General features: G+C 39.1%; 1 protein-coding gene across 1 annotated transcript in view; it reads left to right on the top strand.

Moving 5' to 3' along the window:
- Window positions 1–18358, top strand: part of GNA13 (G protein subunit alpha 13) — a 29345-nt gene extending 10987 nt beyond the window's left edge. The window contains exons 3-4 of the mRNA XM_075771047.1: window positions 8723–8773; window positions 13288–18358. Coding sequence (XP_075627162.1) covers window positions 8723–8773; window positions 13288–13860 — 624 coding nt within the window. The 3' untranslated portion in view covers window positions 13861–18358. The remainder of the gene's footprint in view (window positions 1–8722; window positions 8774–13287) is intronic.
- The last annotated feature ends 273 nt before the right edge of the window (window positions 18359–18631 follow it).

Genomic DNA, 18631 nt, shown 5'->3' with positions numbered 1-18631 from the left:
AGTTAATTTCTAGTATGAAATTCTACAAGTGATGTTAAATACTTGCAGCCTCTTGGATGTTGCGGCTGTTTAGGGAGTCTTGTGTACATTACTGTTACTTTGAGTGCTTTAGACACAGCTTTGAGTAATTTTTAAAAACATTAACATTCATCTAATGATACATGCAGATCTTTCTTTCCCAAGACATAGTAAATTATCACTGAATCATGTCAGATAGCTTGTAACAAGAGCTGATGTATTAGTATGTCACTGTTTGCAAACAGAAATACCAGAATGTAATTGAAATGAATTCTGCTAATTGAGGCAGAGGGAGGAACTAAAAAGCATTTGGTCATCTGGATTTCTCGTGAGGCTGAACCAAATCTACTTTAAAACTGAATCCTAGGGGTACTTCACTGCATGCATTGGTATCTAGTTTAGGGTTCTGCTTTTGAAATGTTGTGATTTAGTTTACAGAGCATGCAATAACAGGCATTTCAAGCATCTTAAAGTTCAATATGGCCAGTTTTAGTGCTGATATGTTTCCACATGCCAAATATTTGCATGTTTTTGGGAGCCTTTGCTGGTCTTGTAGAACTTGGAAGCAAGTAAAGCCCTAAATGATGGATGGCAGATTTGCAGACTCACTACTACTTCAGTGTTAGATTAAATGCCGTTTGAGTTGCAAACACATGAAGTCATGGAGCCACTGGGTCACTGCACTGAAAAAAGAGCAAATGTTTACAGTCTGGTTCCAGTCTGTTTTGTGTGCGCAAAACATCTGAAGTTTATATAGATGCTTCCCAGAGTGTAAATATTAATTGGGAGGTGGCTGTTTTGTCTTGGACAGTGCATGTTTTCATATGATTTCTAGGTCTGCATGTGTGCCATGACTTGGAAGATTTGTTTCATCAATGAAATTTGAAAATCTTTTGCAAAGTATTGGTGTCTTTCCTAAAGTAAACTTTCTGGAAAAGGCATTTGGATTGTAAATACTTACTAAGGGAGTATGTAAAAAGATCTTTGAAGAAAGAAAGTGCACCTGATCTTGTGGACAACATATCCTAATTTGATTTCATGGATTAATTTCTGTTCAGGTTCTGGCAAACAGAAGCATCTTCATTAGATGCTCTGGTTCTGCACGTGTTGTGTCCCATTTGGCATTTATTGCATTTCTTACCCTGCCTCTGATCTCTGGAAGGGGCTGCAGTAGACTTGAATTTGCTTCCTATTTGGAAGCATTGGTGATCCTAGGGACAATGACACGCCAGGATAAATGCTGTGTATTCCTCGGGTTTTAAATGGTGAGAAAGAATCCCAGCAGGCTTTTGGGTTTTGCTCTTGAGTTGTACAAATGGAATATCACTTCATACCACTCAAAGCTGTGCAGTTTCTTAAAATTGTCAGCTGTTTATAGAACGTGGCACATCCTGGTTTCCAAGTAGTCTTTCAGAATTAGTTGGAAATATGATAACAGAGTGAGTGCCTTGCATGGAAGAAACTCTAGTTCCATAGGCTTTAATGGAATGCTGTTTCATGCCTAAAAGCTGTAGCGCGTTTTCGTATTTTTAAGCAAGTTTTATTAAAAATCTGGCAAGTGCATCCCTTCTTCGGGAGAGGGAAGGGATACTTAGGTAAGAAAAATGAAATTGGTTTTCTTCTCTTCTAGGAAAGTAGTTCAAATCTGGAACAGTTTGTGGTATACTAGTATGTGGATTAAGTTCTGTTTAGTGCTTGATCGTGTCTTCCTTTGGTTAATTGTGATAGCATGTTATCTGAAACAGTGGAAATGCTCTACTGATTGGAGAAAATCTGAGTCTGAATTGTGTAAGAGGCACTTTGAAGGACAGTGCAAAACTGAATTCAGTGCAAGAAGGAGAAACAGCTGATACTGGAGCCTTGTTTGGAGCATGCAGTTCTAGCCAGACTTGCGCATGGTTTGGCTTACCTCCTCTTTTCCACTCGCAACTGTTTGGGAATGGCAGACGTAGGAGATGTTCCTGGGTACCCAGCAGCTTGCAGATAGTGCCGGGTGGTTGTAGTGCAAGAGCTCAGCTTGGCATGCTCCGTCTTCCTCCGTTTGTTATCCACATTTTGAGAATTATGGATTAATTGGATTACATGGTAAATAGGGGATAATAGATTAAAGGGATATTATTGGGTTAAAATCCTTCTTAAACCTCTTCACCTTTCTTTGTTAACACCATTATGCAAGATAAAAATGTCAGTCATGAAATAAACTTAGTGGGTCTCCTCCCTTTCTTAGTGCTTTTGTAGCTTCATGCTGTTGAGCACCCTCCACCCAATGTGATCCAGCTGCTTGGAATACAAATTCTGGTCTGTCACCAAAAGGTTTTACAAAAGGTTACTTCTGTAAGTCAGGTTTTCAACCTTTCATTTTTTTAGGACAGATACCCAGTTTGTGTGACTGAGCGCAAGACAGGCTTCACTTCTACCTTGTGTGATGCAGGTCTGATTGCTTTGAAAAAAGTCAAATACAACTCGAGCTGCATGCAGGAAGTGCTGAAAAGAGGAAATAGGATAGTGCTGTCAGAGGTAGGATGAGCTGTGACGCATTTGTGACGTGTATTGAGGGAGAACAGGAGTATTTTGTACTCCTGCATAAGCACATGTAGCCTGTGTCTGAAACTCCTCAGTCTTACAAAGAAGTGGCAGTTAACTCCAATGTACTTAAATTTTACCTTTGAAAATGGGCAGATCAGATTTAAAATAATGATTCAAATGGTTGAGCTGGAGATAAAGAAGCTGGAAGATCCTGAAATGTCTGATCTTGACTGACATAAGGTATCTGTGCTTTAGCCCTTTTAAGGCTGGTCCATTAGTGCTTCCACTGGCAGCAGGGCCATTTTAAAGCAGTTTGCCCTCCCTTCTGAGGGAGGGAAGGATTAGTTTAACACAGAGCAGTTGGCTGGTCTGCACATGGCTGTGATAATGCTCGTGTGGGCATAAAAGGGGACCGCTTTGTTTTGGCAGGAGTGCCAGTTTATGCTGGTTTTAACATAACTTCGGCCATAATTAACACTTAGAGAAAGGAAACATGCTTCTCTCCAGGAAATGTGTTTTGTGTTAGCACGCTCTCAAATATTTTGACCCAGACTTGCAGTTTGGTAAGTAAATACACTGTTGCTTACCTCCACACTTTTTCCTAAATACCTTTAGCTCCCTTATTAAAAATTAGTTTTTGTATATGCTTATTGTAAACTCCCCAAGCACTGCTAATAAAATTGCTGCTTACCCAGAGAGCACTATATGAAGCATTAGAGCATAAGAGTCGCAATTGGGAAGGAAATTGTTTCTCCTCACCTTAGGAGATACCAAGCAAGTTGCTAAATTGCTGCTATAAAATAGGGGAAGTATCTGTTTTTTAAATTTAGTTCTTTGAATAAACAAGTTATAGGTGTGATAGGATAGGAAGGATTCTTTTTTTCTGGATTCTTTGCCAGAATCCTCAGATAAGGATTTATCTGGATTAAACCTCTAGTAGAAAAAAATGTATGTGTAATGAAGCATATGCTATAAAGATTACTAGGGGGTTGTGAGATGCAGAATTTTGAGGCTCTGGTTATTCCTCCATCATCTTTCTTCCTTCAAGCTGCTTTTCCCATGTTAAGGATGGTTTGGTTTGCATGGCAATTTAGGCAAGTACATGCCAGCCTTAAAAAGCATTGTAGTTACCGGTTCTTAATGTAAACTAGGCTTTTAAAAAGCTTTTGTTGTTGTTGGTTTTTGTTTGTTTATGTTTTTGTGGGGTTTTTTTATTAAATAAGATAGGAAATCTTTATTTCTCTTTTCCCAGAAATTCAAGTAAGGTCAGGAAGAAAAAATATTTGCTGGTTACTATAATTCTAATCTAGAGTTACTAAGTTGTATCTCCTATTTTCTTTAAATATCTGATTTATTCTTTCAGATACTTCAGAAGTCTTGTCAGTTCAGTATGTTCCACTGAACTTGCAGCCAAATGTAGATGGCTCGATAAATTATACGTTTCTTTCTTTAAACCTTGTGATGACTAAATCTTTATTTGATGCTTTTTTTCTCTCTTTTATGTGATTGCTATTGGAAAAAATGTAGTGTCTATGTTTCCCTAGAACAGCTAAAAAGCCATTTGGCTATGCGAAGGTTTCAACAAATCATATTTAGATTGCTGACATTGTTTTCATGGAAAACAAATAAATTGGTGCCACTTCCTGGGTTTAAAAGATGTGTTCATCTGTTGTGTATTTCATGTAGTCTTTTTTTTTTTTTCCTCCCCCAAAATATTTTTGTGGTTACTTTGCTTTGGGCACTAACTAGCAACATTTTAGACAGTAATTTTTCTCTGTGCCGTGTTTTATTTATAAGAGATAACTAATCTGGATTACTTCAGAAGACCACACAAGCAGCTCCAATACGCTATTATCCTATAGGTAAATGATCAATATCTACTGTAATCCTGTCATTGTAGAAAAAGAGCATTTACATAAAAAAGTGAAGGTATTTCATTGTAAGGCATGAGCAAGACTAGGTAAAATAAATGCAGTATTGTAAGGGAAGCTGCTGTTGTAACATTAAGTACCTCGATGAGAATATGATTTGGTTGTGTTTTCTTGTAAATCACTTGTATGTTCACAATAAAATGACTTGGCTTGGCTTTTTTCAGTAAGGATCACAAGACTCCAGGAGGCACACAAGCTGTTTTGAATCAAACCTTTCTGAAAATTGAATACTTGACAGTTATGAATAAAGTTATTTAACAGTCAACTTCCTGTGGTTTACATGCATTTCTGAATCAGGAGGAGGCTGAAGGGCTGCAGCTGAGATGTGTATACTCCATCTGAACAAAAAAGGGCATCTTCTACAAGCAATCAAAGTGATTGCTTAAAAGCCAAGATTCTGATATGGTTTATTTTAATCCTGCATTAGGTGTATTAGGACTCCTACACAGTCACCTAACACTGGAAGACCTTTGAAGCTAACGTGTAGGCCGTTCAGTCTGTTGTATTGGCCTGTGTTGAAAAAGTTTGCTTTATTGCAGTATGTCAACATGCATGTGGGAAATGTGCTCAAGCCTGCGTTTGACTGTCACGTTGGCATCTTTGGGCCTGTGTTTTAAGTTAAGTGGAAGGAAGTGGGCAGTGGACGAGTAAGGCTCAATGGTATGGTTCCTGCATTGGTAACCTTCAACCATGCTTCAGAAGTTTGCAGTTCAGAACTGCTTAACTGTAAACATAACTTTACAGGGTGCACTTGCATTAAAAAAAAAACACCACAAAAGTTCACCTGTGAGTAATTTAAGACCTTCACATCAATGTATTTTTTCTAACTAGATCTTTAATTGAAATTTCCATTGTATGTGCTCACAGAACATGGGTGTGAAGACAACAGGAATGTAATGGATAGCTATAGAGATTTTTAATGGGGGCAGATCCTGCAGTTTCTCAGTCTCCTATTGATTTTGTCCTTGGTGTGGCTCCTTCGTGGCGTAACGGCAGCAGATTGACTGCTGCGACAGCCACGTGGCAGGGGCTGGAGGTGGTGAGCCACACTGGCGTTTCTGGGGCAGAGGGGGGAAACCCAGTTTCTCTTTTCTAGTCATCTGGGGTAAACCAGAGAGTTTACAGTTTGTCTAAAGGGAAATTTTAGAATGCAACAACTGTTGAATATGGCAGTTTGAATATAGCCACTGTCATTGATTTACAGAGTGAGATCTAGTTTTCTATATCAGGAAGAAGTAGCCTACACAGAAGCTGTCTTTGGAGCTGTTGTCATACAGAATTGTGAGCAGATAATTTTCTTAGTTATAACAATTGCTGGCATTAAGGCTTTCCTTGGTTTTTGTGTGGTGGGTTTTTCAGTGTGTTTCTCTTCATTATTGCATAAAGTACGTAGGTTCACCCCTTTTGAAAAGGATCGGAAGTCTTGCTTGGTTGCTTTGTAATGCTGCCTTTTTGAAGCTTGTTTAAAATGGGTCAAAACTCTTCAGTTCTACCATAGTGCATTCTGATAACAATCTGTTAGTCGTGGTAGTTTACTGTTCAAGAGTATCTGTAGTTAGCAGAGCTTAGCCTGCTAATACGAAGATGTCCAGGTCGGATAGGAAATTACCACCAGTCAAAGCACTGGCTTGTAGCTGTATGATATGGAGGGGTGTCTGGAATGTGATGGAAGAACGGATGATGAATTTGAAGCTGTTGTAAATTCTTGATGCCATGCAAATTGATAAAAGTTGTTCAATCACTGGCTTTTATCCTTAAATAGAGAGTTGAGTCATGTTGATGGCACTGGCTTGGTGTGTTGTATTAGTTGTCTGAATAGATTTTCACAGGGGAAGAACCCAGGGACTGAGCTGAAGATGCGGAGGAGGGAAACTGAGATGTCGCTGCTTTATTAACTGTTACTGTGCTTGTAAACGTTTGCTTTTGTAGTTTAACTTACTGAGTTTTCAAATGGCCACCTTGATATCTGTCTGCTGTTGACTTTGATATGTGATAGCCTAAAAAGTGAAGTAGGCTTCTCAGTGTGCTTTCTGAAAGTTACTGTTGGATGTATGGCTCTGGAGCCTGCTATTGCTGCAGGCCGATGTATTTTGCATTTGTGTTTTCAGGAAATCCCCTCTTTTGGGAAGCTGCTTCTGGGGGTGTTTTGTGACCTTTACAGGCTGTGGCTTCCTTGTCTGCTCCAACTGCTCAATCCATTGCAGTAGCAGTAAGCCCTGGGACTTAAAGGAGAGGTAGTAACTCATGCATTCCAGTACAGCAGAGTTAATGCTTCTTTAGGGAGTAGGCATTGCTGTAAGTAGTATAAAAAAGAGCTAAGATTAAAAGACATGTATGCATGCACACACACATGCATACTTACAGCCTCTGAGGCCCAGGTATTCTGCAATAAATACCTCCACTTAATGAGTCTGAAATCTGGCTGATTTGTATGTAGTCCTGTGGGGGAGGGAGGGTTGCCAGCTCCTACTAGGACCTAAAAAAGAAATTAAATCTGACCTTAAACTTTATTTTGTCTTAACATTCAGCTACAGACAGTGTTCTTAGTACTTCGAAGGCCTGAATTCTGAACCTGTTACTCCTGCTTGGGAAGCTTGATGGATTTGTGCATCAAGGTTGTGTATTTTCATTTTCTGTGAAATAGGAATGCTTTTCCCCCTATACCTTCCTTACAAGATTGAGGCTAGAACAGATTTCTGAAGTGCTGAAAAAGATGTAGGTATAAAATACTCGCTACTGTCATTGCAAGTGGTTGCGCCAGACTTTAAAATGGTTAGTGTTGCTGCTGCAGTTTGTCACCCTAGAGAGTGTTGGTAATGTTAAGCCAAATAGAAGGTAAAATAAGGTGGTAGAACTGTGTTGGACTCTTTCCGTGCAGGCGTGTCAAGCACAAGGCGTGTTTCAACCAGAGTCCCAGTCTTGCCTAATTAAAGTTGATTTTTGAATTGCACGCTTAAAGGTGTGGTATCTACTGGTATTATGTAACTTTTTATAGTACCTGGAAAAAGTGCAAAGGTGCCTGGCTCATGTATCTGCCAGAACCCTTTTTGGACTGTTACTTACCCTCCTCTACTTTGGTGCTTAGATGACACAGTTTAATATTGAGGTTTGATATTCTTCCTAGATAAGTTTGCAGAGTTCAAATTCAAGTGAGGGGAAGTCAGTATCAGGGTGTAACTGCTGTCCTAATTCACTTGCCTGGCTTAGATGTAGTCACCGCAGTCTTGGATGCTTTGTGAATTTCTCATCGAGAAAATTCAGTCAGAATTCTTGCTCTCCCATCTGCAGAGTGAAAGCACAGATGGTTTCTTTTCTGTATTTACTATAAAGTAAATAAGTTCCAGCTTGGTAATCAAGAGTTTTCAAAAGGAAGCATGTTTCTGCTTCTGTCATGATGCTGGGAATCCTAAAAAGGTACTACTTTCCTTTGCCATAAATTCAATCAGTACATTACCGATTGCAAGTGAACTCAGGTTCAGCACCATCCTCGTAAGAGTTCTTCCTTAATCCCAGCACCCTAACAGAGTTCTGGAGAGTTGACTGTAGTTCAGGCTTGCAATAAAAAAATTCTTTAGCTCCGCATTACTGGAGGGATTAAAAACTGCAGTTACTATTTACAAGGGCAGTGATGGCTTAAATCTGGAAGGTAACCTGTACACTAGATGTGTAGTATGGCAGTGCGGAGCTCTGTCCGTTACTCCTGGAGTAACAAGTTATTTTCCAACTTAGTCTTTGATGGGAAAGTTTAGTAAAATGCTTCATCTGTTGTGGTTTCTCATCCTCTATTCTGCTAGTCATTTTCTGGGCTGAGGGGAAGTACCTGTATGAGTGGGATCATATGGCAATGCAATTATAGATTAACTTCTCTCCAGTGATTAATCCCTGTATGCCTATATGTGCAGACTCTTCAAAGGGCTAGAATAACTGAATGTGTATTTTCGTAATGAAGGTGTGGTTGCTTCGTTGATACTCCCTGTGGATAGTGCTGTAGGATTTATTTAGCAATTCTAAACTTGGAAAGAATTTAACTATTATAAATGTGCCTACCCATGCTTTTAAGCTTAAATATTAACTGGCCTAAAAATAAAATGTCAGTTGTGTTCTTAGAATAGCTGCATTAAAAAATGGTAATGATTAAAGCTTACAACACTTAAATATAGATTTTGGTAAATTAACTGAACTTCAGAATGTATACTATTGGGATCAAGTGTGCCGCTTATTTAAATAACTGTTTGCTTTGTTTTTAGGGAGAATCTGTAAAGTATTTCTTGGACAACTTGGATAAACTTGGAGAACAAGTAAGTTCAGTATTGGGGTTTTTTCAGTCTTGAGTTTTAAGTAGTCTTTGTGATCGCTGGGTTTTAAACAGATGAAATGTAACTAGTGTCTGTTCAAATATCTTTAGTTAACTTTGACTGTCCCATTATCTCAGCAGTTCATCACTGACATGTCAAAACCACCGGGCAATTCAAGGGCCAAGAGACATTCTGGAAATAAAACTTCTGCAGAAATTAAACAAAAAACAAGTTACAAATGCCTGTCTAGTCAGAAGATTGTTAAAATAGCACTTTAGCCCTAATTGATATCAAAAAATGACTGCTTTTGTTTTTTTGCATATCCAGTTAGGAACACTAAGTTACATCAGTGCATGGGTCAGTAGTACCTTTCTCTAGTATCGACTTTAAAATAGACAAATTTGGTACAGAATAAAATCTGTTTTCTCCGGGGGAAAAAGCTGAAACTTCTGTAGAAAACTTTTTGATGGAAGTGTTGGTTACTGCTTGAATAATGAAGTTGTATGCTGATACTCATTAGTTGTGTATTGCAGAAATGGCATGTGGAAAAACTGCCTTTGTAATGGGATGCTAGCTTGAACTCCATGGGGAGGCAGTTTCTCCATGGTCATTTCCAGCTGATGCCTAACAAATGATGAAGGAATCCAAACCACTTCAATTGAATCCTGTTACATCATGCTTAATCTCATTTTTCTTTTTCTCTTTAACAGATAAAAATTTAATTTTAAGCCAGACTATTTTTCTGCTTTGAACTGTCATTTTTCTAACTAGAGCAGTGGTGATCATCTTGCAGAATGCATACGCTTCCCAGATATCTTGAGAACTCCAGCACTCGCTCTCTAAATTTTGATTTGGTCTTGAGTTATAAGGCACTGTGAGAACTGCACTCACTTTAATGAGCTGCTGAACTTTCTGCTAATGGTGGATTTCTCATGATCTTTGAATCCAATGCCACTTTAGTTTCAAAGGGGGTTTTTTCGCATGCATTTGTGCACAGTTGGGTAAAGATTTTTGCAGCTTCTTTTCAAAGTTCTTTATTAAAAACCTTGGTCTGTTCTTTGCTAAAAGCACGCAACTTGAGGTCACTACTTTTTTTGATCTTTTTATATACACACAGATATTGTAGGTCTGATGTTGCTGTGGGAACACTGAGCTCTGAATTACAGCATTTCTGGTTTCAAGTTTAGACCAAATGGTGTTGAGATACAGAGGGGCTCTTCAAGATCTGCTGTCATAAAAATGTGGAAGAAGTGCTAGCTAAGTTTTGTTACTGAGTGAAAGATTTGATAGGTTCTTCTGGTTTATTCTTATCTATACGCAAGATTTGTCTAATGATTAATTTCCCAAACTGTATTAATATAAGTATTTTACTGTTCTTATCTCTTAACTGATACAACTGGGCTGGCCTGTAACTAAATTGCTTATAAACAGATAGACCTGTGATTCATGTGTCTCTTGCCAAAAGGAGGCTGATGATAACAGTGCGTAGGGAAAAGAACTTAATGTTCAGATTTAATCAGATCAGCAAAATAAGAGTAGCTGGCTGGCATATACACGTGGGATTGGCTGGATTCCTTGCAACTCTTTGTTGTTGTTTCTACTGCCAGTGCAGGCTATATGTATTCAAAATACCTCGTGGAGACATTGCTTTCCATGGTGTGATTGGATCTTATTCATGCCTTAAATTCTGATTTTTAACTAGGCAAACAGTGATGTGATAGCCAAAGGAGGTACCTGATAACCTAAAGAAGTCATTTAGAAGAACAAAAAGGAGAGTGTGCTTGGGGATGCTTGCAGGAAAAGTACTGATTGACAATGGCAAAACATTGAAAGGACTTTCAAAATTATATTCGATGCCATCCCAGGAAAATACTCGTTTAATGCTGCAGTCTTCAGATATGGAGAATGGCATCAACAGTGAGAAAGGGGCTAGTTCAGAATTGCTACGGTGGCAAGCTGCTAGTGTCCCAAGCATCTGGGCGTGAGGGAGAAAACATAATCATCCTTCAAAAAGAGAGCTGAAATACTGGGAGATGTCTTAGGGATTGTTGTATTTAGTTTCCTGTAGCCAACTGATGGCTGTATACCAACTGCTTGACTTCCAGTGCGCTCATTAGCAGACTGTTGCATCAGAGTAGCCGTTCTCTGGTATAAAACACGGTAGGTCTTCTGGGCATGTAGAACTTGAAAGTACTTGAAAGGTTTTTATTTGTGTTTGTAAGTGTGGAAGGAATTTTAAATGAGTAATAACACTCAAGAGGGAATTTGTCAGGAATTCGAGGGATAAGCTCCTTGTTCTTGAAAGCTTTACTGGATAAACAGTACAGGCCAACTCCCAGGAGAGTTTGCTTTGTGCTCTTGTTTCAATGTTGAAGGTATATATGGCTTTGCCTATTATATTCATTGATTGTATTTATTTACTTACTTTAAGAATTTCAATCACTCCTGAGCTTTCCTAAGACTTTCTGGTTTTGTTCTGAGAACTTGAGACGAGCTACCTGAATAACAAAAGATTATACGTTCCTGTTTGAAAGACAAAATAAGTGTTGAACCTGCGACATCCTCTTGCCTAAATGTTAAGAGTCAGCTCTACTCAAAATCCCTTTGCATGTGCACAATGACATTTGATACAGCCATTGCTCTATTCCTCTGACTGTTCTTTCTCTCTAACAATTTTTGGTAGAAAAGACCTAAGATAAATGTAACAAATAAAGAGAAAAATCTTACTACCCTTTAAAGTTGCTTATTTTAATCAGACAAGGGAGTGGAAGCATGTCTGTTGTTCAGTTCGGCGAGAACGTAATACTGCTTCAGCAGTTCCACTCTCCTGCAGATTTAAGTGGTGCGGGTTTTAGATGTGTAATATACTACAGCAAAAAGTGCAGGGTGGGGAGCCTGTGCTTGAGAGCTGATTTTTAATTCATGCCACGATAAAAATCAGTGCCTTAGTCATGGGCAGCTTGAATAAAGAGACCTGGGAGTTCAGACAAAATGGTGTCTCTCTAGCTAGTTTCACTTTTGAGCTTACATAGTAAGGCAAAGCGATCCTTGAGTTTTTGGACCGTTACGCTCACTTCATGATTTTTAAAATTGCATTCTTAAAGGCTGTGGATCAAACTTGCCCAATTCCCTTAAACTTGGAATGCCAGTATTTGAATTGCCATGTGGTTGCGCGTGTGTTCCCCCTGCCCCAGCGAATTATTTAAATCAGACTTTCTGGACCGTGGTCTTACACATCTTTATAAAATCTCCAAGTCTGGTAACTGACGCTGTCACAGGAAGATCATAGATCGTTCACTAAGAGGAGACTAAAATTCCAGCTCTGAAACCTAAATCACTCACTCTGAAGTTGTGAGAAATGCTGGAAAAAAGTAAGGAAGAGTTTCCATCACAAGCGAACAACAAAATTTTGAACTTCAGCATCAGCTGGCTGTTTGTTATAGATGCACTTTTTAAATAGTGGAAAGACTTGGACCGTATGCAAAAGTGTAATTCTAGGAATGAAGAAATCCCCAATATGAGTCTTGAATTTCATGCTGTTGAAAGCTGACTAATAAGAATTCCTCTTCCTGTTAGCATCTGTATCCGTTGATGCTGACTGTTCATGTAACAGTCCAAAAAATAGTAAAAAAACCACTTATCCTGCCTGTTGAATTCTGAGGGGGAAAGGCAGGCTGGAGAACTTCAGGGTCCAGCCATCTCGGGTGCCCTCCTAGGCTGTACGACTGGGAAGAGGCTGCTGTCCTCAGCTGCCTGTTTCTTCTCCTACTCTACTAATTGCACAGTATGTTTTGGACAAAATCAGGCTGTGTGAGCTCACAGTTGTGGCACACAGCTAATAAAAGTAACTTTTTGGACTGATACAGCTGGATGCAAAAGATCCATGGCACAAACACAGCAAGTTGCTTAGGTTTTGTTTTTCTGGCACAACCAATTAATTGCCTTAAAAATTACTTAGTGGAGCATCTCTTCTTTCTGGAAGCAGTCATGCAGTATGCATGAGAACATGGGAGGAACTGAGTGCCCATAGTTAGACTGGGATACTACCGAGGTTACTGGTGTGAGAAACCTGTTTCAGAGCCCATTTGCTGCGTTGCAGTGTTGGCAGCCAGCGTGTTTCCCAGCTTTGTGGGAAGAGGATGAATGAAGCATAAAGTATTCCAGAGTGAGGGAGGATGAATGAAGCATAAAGTAATCCAGAGTGAGGGAAGCTGGCGTGAGGAATCGATGGTACACCTCTCGGGTTGTTTATGGATTCTTGTCATGTGGCAAATAGAAAGCTTCAGTACTCTGGGGTACATGTTTTGATTTAATATTGGGTATGTTTCCTGCTTTGGATTCTAGGATCTTTCCAAAATGCTTCAGTGTTAGCATATAAATATACATACATGTATACATACATTCAAAACCTCGTGCTGTTCCTTTGCAAGATTTTCTTTCAGTTGCAAGTCAGCTGTGATCACTATGCCTGTGAGTTATATCCTAATCGTCAAGCTCTCCTTTATTTTTTTTTTTAGGATTATCTTCCCTCACAGCAAGACATACTGCTGGCACGAAGACCCACAAAAGGGATTCATGAGTACGACTTTGAAATAAAAAATGTTCCTTTCAAAATGGTTGATGTAGGTGGCCAAAGGTCAGAACGGAAACGTTGGTTTGAATGCTTCGACAGTGTGACATCAATACTCTTCCTTGTTTCCTCAAGTGAATTTGACCAAGTGCTTATGGAGGATCGGCAAACGAATCGCCTTACGGAATCCCTGAACATTTTTGAAACAATAGTCAATAACCGGGTTTTCAGCAACGTCTCAATCATTCTCTTCTTAAATAAGACGGACTTGCTTGAGGAAAAAGTACAAAAAGTGAGCATCAAAGACTATTTTCCAGAGTTTGAAGGGGATCCCCACTGCTTAACAGATGTCCAAAAATTCCTGGTGGATTGTTTTCGTACTAAACGCCGGGACCAGCAGCAGAAGCCCCTCTACCACCACTTCACCACTGCTATTAACACGGAAAACATCCGGTTAGTTTTCCGTGATGTCAAGGATACCATCCTTCACGACAACCTCAAGCAGCTTATGTTACAGTGATGTGCAAAAAGACATTTTTATTTGAGTAACTTTTGTGTGTTATTTTTCTTTAACTAGAAGTTTACAGCAGGAGTAGAGAAATCCAGATCCTGTCAGACTTCTTGATATGTGGCTAAAAGCTGCTGCTGAACACGTTATTGCCAATTTCTGCAGAAATTCAGGCTTAAGCTCTTCCAGTGTAGCTTCAAGTTGACTCAAGTTGTAAGTTTATAGCAGACCTATGTCTAAGTTACCTGTAAAGTGATAAATTTGATCTTTTAAGAACATGTATGTTATCCTAGAAAATTCATTCCACCTTCAGAATTCCAAGTCCAAACTTCAGTGAATTGTTGCAATTGTTAGACTGTGGCAGTAATTTAAGGGGGGGTGGGGGAGAAACTTTCCACATCTAACTTGATTATGAAGACTGTGATACCATAGCCGACTTATGATTTCTCAGGTCTATTGTTGGTTAGAAATCCCATAAATCCCTTGCTGGAATCATCCGTTGGAAGCTAGGATTCCTGGGTGTAACGTACTTCTTGTTTAAATATAAATCTTTGCATGGAGTTTGACTAGGAGATGCTTTAAAAATCCTTCAGTTAGGAGCCAGGCGTATCTGGCAGGAAGTACTAACACAGGCAGAAGTCTAGTGATGAGGAATTAGTGAGTGGCACAGTACACGGTTTCACTCTGTTGCATTGTACGTACGTCTTAGAGCCATGGCAAAGCACAGCGCACGATCATACGGTCCTCTTGAAATTCTGATGTGGGAAGGGGGAGCAAGCAAAACTTGTATTTCTTATCTTCACTAACCAGATGTTACATGTAGGTACCTTACCTATTCTTGAAGCGCTTTAATATAGCACTGGTTTATTTTTATTTTCTCCATGACTTTTTACAGTGTGCCTCATCTTAAATCAGTAAGCATTTGGTGATGGATAGAAGTACTTGCAAACCTAAGTGCCTCCTTATGTTCTGTCCTCCTACGGTATTTTCAGTGGCCTTATGTGAGCACATGTGTTCCCAGCAGAGGCCTTGTGTAGCTGACACCATGAAGATGAATGTTTTCTTCTGAAAATAGAGCATGTCACAGCAGAACGTGCTTCAGCTGATGAGGCTCTTTCTGAGACTTTCCAACTGGGTCTAGCAATCCTAAGTGTACTTGAGCCAAATATGTTGCACAGCGTACTCCAGAGTGCTGCTTGTGACTAAGAATATTTTACCAAAAGTTCTATTGGTGTTTCATTTTATTTATTTTTTCATTTTATTTTTTGTTACCTTTGCCATGTGATTAAAAAAATAATAAAAAATACTTCTTGCCCAGAAATCCTCATACACGACACAGCATGCTACAAAATGACAGTAAGATTGTGAGCTTGTGTTGTAAGAAGTAGTGCCGCTACCAAGTTTTCCCCCTGACTGGAGTGTCGTGTAGGCAGTTCAGCTTGCCACTTTGCCCCGTGGAACCGGCCAATTCCTGTGGATCATGATGCTGGCCAATACTTTCTTAAATGAATTTTTATTAACATACCGCACATGTGGCAAGCGGTGTGACGTAATATTCTCACTGCTTGGAGCAGTGTCCATACTAGAACATAGGAAAGCTGCCTGTCTTCTGAACTTAGCCTTTTACTTACTGTGATTGTAAGTTGTATTAACATCTCTGTACCTCGTTCTCCTGATAGTAGAAGGGGAATAGTGTATTTTTATTTAGTTAGGTGCTTTGAAAGACCTCTATTTTTTTATATCATCCAATGAATAGTCATAGATTAGTCTGCGATTTCTGCGATAAGGCACTATTTTGGGAGGAAAGAATTCTGAAAAGAGCTTGGGAGAAGTCACAGTGTGTAATCTAAACATAAACATAAAGCCTGGGTGCAGCACTGATGTCAGGAAGATTAATATAATCTTTAGATGGGGATATTTAATGTAGATTTTGCCTCCTTACTGGGCATGGGTATGATTACTTCTGGTTTGATGTGCTCAGGTCATACGTGAGCAATTCGAGAAGGATGATGAACTAGAGACATCAAAAAAGGCTAGTGAGGCTATTTAAAGGCTTGTACGGCATGCCTGCGATGGGAGTCCAGAAGTTCTCTGTTTCCCTCTGTGGAGAAGGATGACAGATTGATTTGGTTGAGCTATAAATGCTACATGAGCAGACAACAAACCTCTGTTGAGTAGCCTTGAAGTCCGGTGTTGGAAAGCAGAAACTGAACAAATCTATGCCCTTGTCAGTTAGCAAGAGGAGCAGTAGGTTTGGTTTTTTCCTTTGCTGACAGCTGTCTGAACAAGTTTCTTGTAAAAAATGAGACTTATCTCTGCTCTGATTAAAAGAATTAATTTGGAGGGGGTCTCTAGTATGTGGCTTGCAGGATGTCAGACTGGATGATTGCAGAAAAGACTAAAGACTGCATAGTGGCTGATAGGAAGATTACCAGGAATTTGTCTAAACAAATTTGTTTATGTAAAATACTGATGAATTTTGTGTCAAGGGACCTGTTAATTTACTAAAGATCCTCAAAATGATGTGAGTCTAAGGATGATACAGTCAGTATCACTGAGGCGCTGGGCACTTCTGACATCAGCTAAAGTGGGAAAAATACTCAGCAGGCTTCTCCCCTGAACCAACACAAAAACCCCCTTGGTTTTAATCCTTTCAGATCACTTTCCCTGTGAACACCAGGGCCTGTAAGATAGCAAGGCGGACTCCGCAGCGTTGGGTCACTTCTAACAAAGTAGGCCCTGGTAGGTAAGCACTGTGTGTATCTCAGGCAGAAATGAATTAATTGAATGAAATGACGGAGTCAAATCACTCACTTGCGTTTCCCATTCCTGCTTCTTTAGAGGGGAGGTGACACAACTAACCTTAATGTAACTGTTTACATGGTTCCTATGTTAACATACTGGCTAAACAAACCCAATCAACGTTTGGCTTTTCCATCTTCAAACTTACTCTTCATTAGCTACCTGAAAAGGAGCACAGCATGTACTGTAGTATTCCTTTTTAGATTTCTAAATATTCTTATTTAAACCTATTTAGATCTCTAAATATTATTTCTTTATAGCAGGATATCATTTTGGTACAAGAGCTGAAGGATTGATGTTTGGAACAGAGGGATTTTTTTTTTTTAATGTTTTTTTAATCCTGAAGCAAACAAATGAGTCACAGTTGGCTAGTAAGAGTTGGCTTGTTCATGTAAACCGGTCTGTGGTACAAGGTCAGGACATACTTCTACTGAAGGTGGGAAAGCAGGTAGAAAATAAAATTTCCCAAATTTTTCTTAGTTCTCTTGGATGGAGCGAGCTCTGTTAAAAAGATCACTGACCGTATGGAGATATACCACTGTCTTGTACAGCCTTCCTGCACTTGAAGGTGTAATTGGTGTTTTAGCGACTGTTCCCTGCTGCAGTGTGTTAAACTGAGTTGATTGATACCTGAAAACTGTGGCTGCTCATCAGGGCTTTAAAAATTTTTACTTTTTTTATATATTGTATGTGGGACCGTAAGCCATCAGTTTGTGTAAAACTTAAGCTTTCTTCTAGAATATCTGCTCTTTAAAAAAAAGAAAAAAAAGTCCAATGGGTTCGTTGATCTCAAAGGCTGTATATTGGACTCATTTGTCTAGTAAGTAGCTTTCAATTTTACCCATCGGAGTTACTCTAGCAAATTGCTCAGATCAGGTGGGTGTATCAAGCTTCATGACACTTGGCTAGTAATAGTATTTATGATCAGTCCCAGATAGCTTGGGCAAACTGCTCCTGCTCGCCACGTTTGGGAGCAGCTCACTGCTTAAAGACTGAGAACTGTGCGCGTTTAACATGTCCATTTGCCATCGGAACACTCCTCTGGTTATTTCTCTTTAAGGACGGTTGCAGAAGGTTCATTTTCCAACAGTTAACATTTCCTGTTTCAAAATGATCAGAAGTTTCATGCCATACCGAATTGTTCACAAGCTAACTTTACAGGTCTTGTCTATTTGATGGTACCATTAACATAGTTTTTTTTAATTACACAGCATTGCAATACAGTGCCATTTTGCAATTTCTTTGCATTGTACTTGAAGATAAGTTGAACTGCAGACTATTTAAAACCGCTTTCCTGCGCTTTCTGTAGCAGTGAGAGCTTACCTTACGTTTATGTAAAAATATATTTTGTAACAACCTCATAGATCTTTAACAAAACCAAGATTTGTATTAGCTTTGTATAAATGTTTGTGGCTTACAATTTTATATGTTTAACTTTTTATAAACTTTCCAGGGACTACTTTTTATTGTAAATTTTTTTTCTCCTTGCTTTAGTTTAAGATTGGCAATAAATTATTTCTAAGGGAGGTCTTAGAAGAAAAAGCATCACTTCCTTTTTATAAAACGGTTAAATTGATTAATAGTTTAAAACCTCTTACACTCGCTTGTACATTGCTCTGTACATACTCTCCAAAAGAGTTGCCTTTCAGCTATTAATATTTGCCTTGTGTACAAAATTACTGACAATGAATAAACATATACAGCCTCACATTGGTATTACGAAATTATTTTTTCAAATTAATAGTGTGTGGAGGCAACCAACTGACTCTTTTTGTTGGCCAGCTCTTCTGCTCCTGCCACATCTTGTGTTTCAAAGAAAACAGCAATAGAGTTTGTCTCTGGCAGGCTCCTTGCTGAAAGGGCTCATCCAGATTCCTGCTCAGCCCAATTGCTTTCTCTCCAGGAGAGACACAAAAGGAAATTGCTGACTTGCATCTGACAACCAGTTGGGTACTCGATATTTAAAATATTGATGACACTC

Source organism: Balearica regulorum, chromosome 18 (assembly GCF_011004875.1).
Source record: "Balearica regulorum gibbericeps isolate bBalReg1 chromosome 18, bBalReg1.pri, whole genome shotgun sequence".
Classification (NCBI taxonomy): Eukaryota; Metazoa; Chordata; class Aves; order Gruiformes; family Gruidae; genus Balearica; species Balearica regulorum.
Note: the sequence above shows the minus strand (reverse complement) of the source record. Positions and strands in the feature narration are given on the sequence as shown.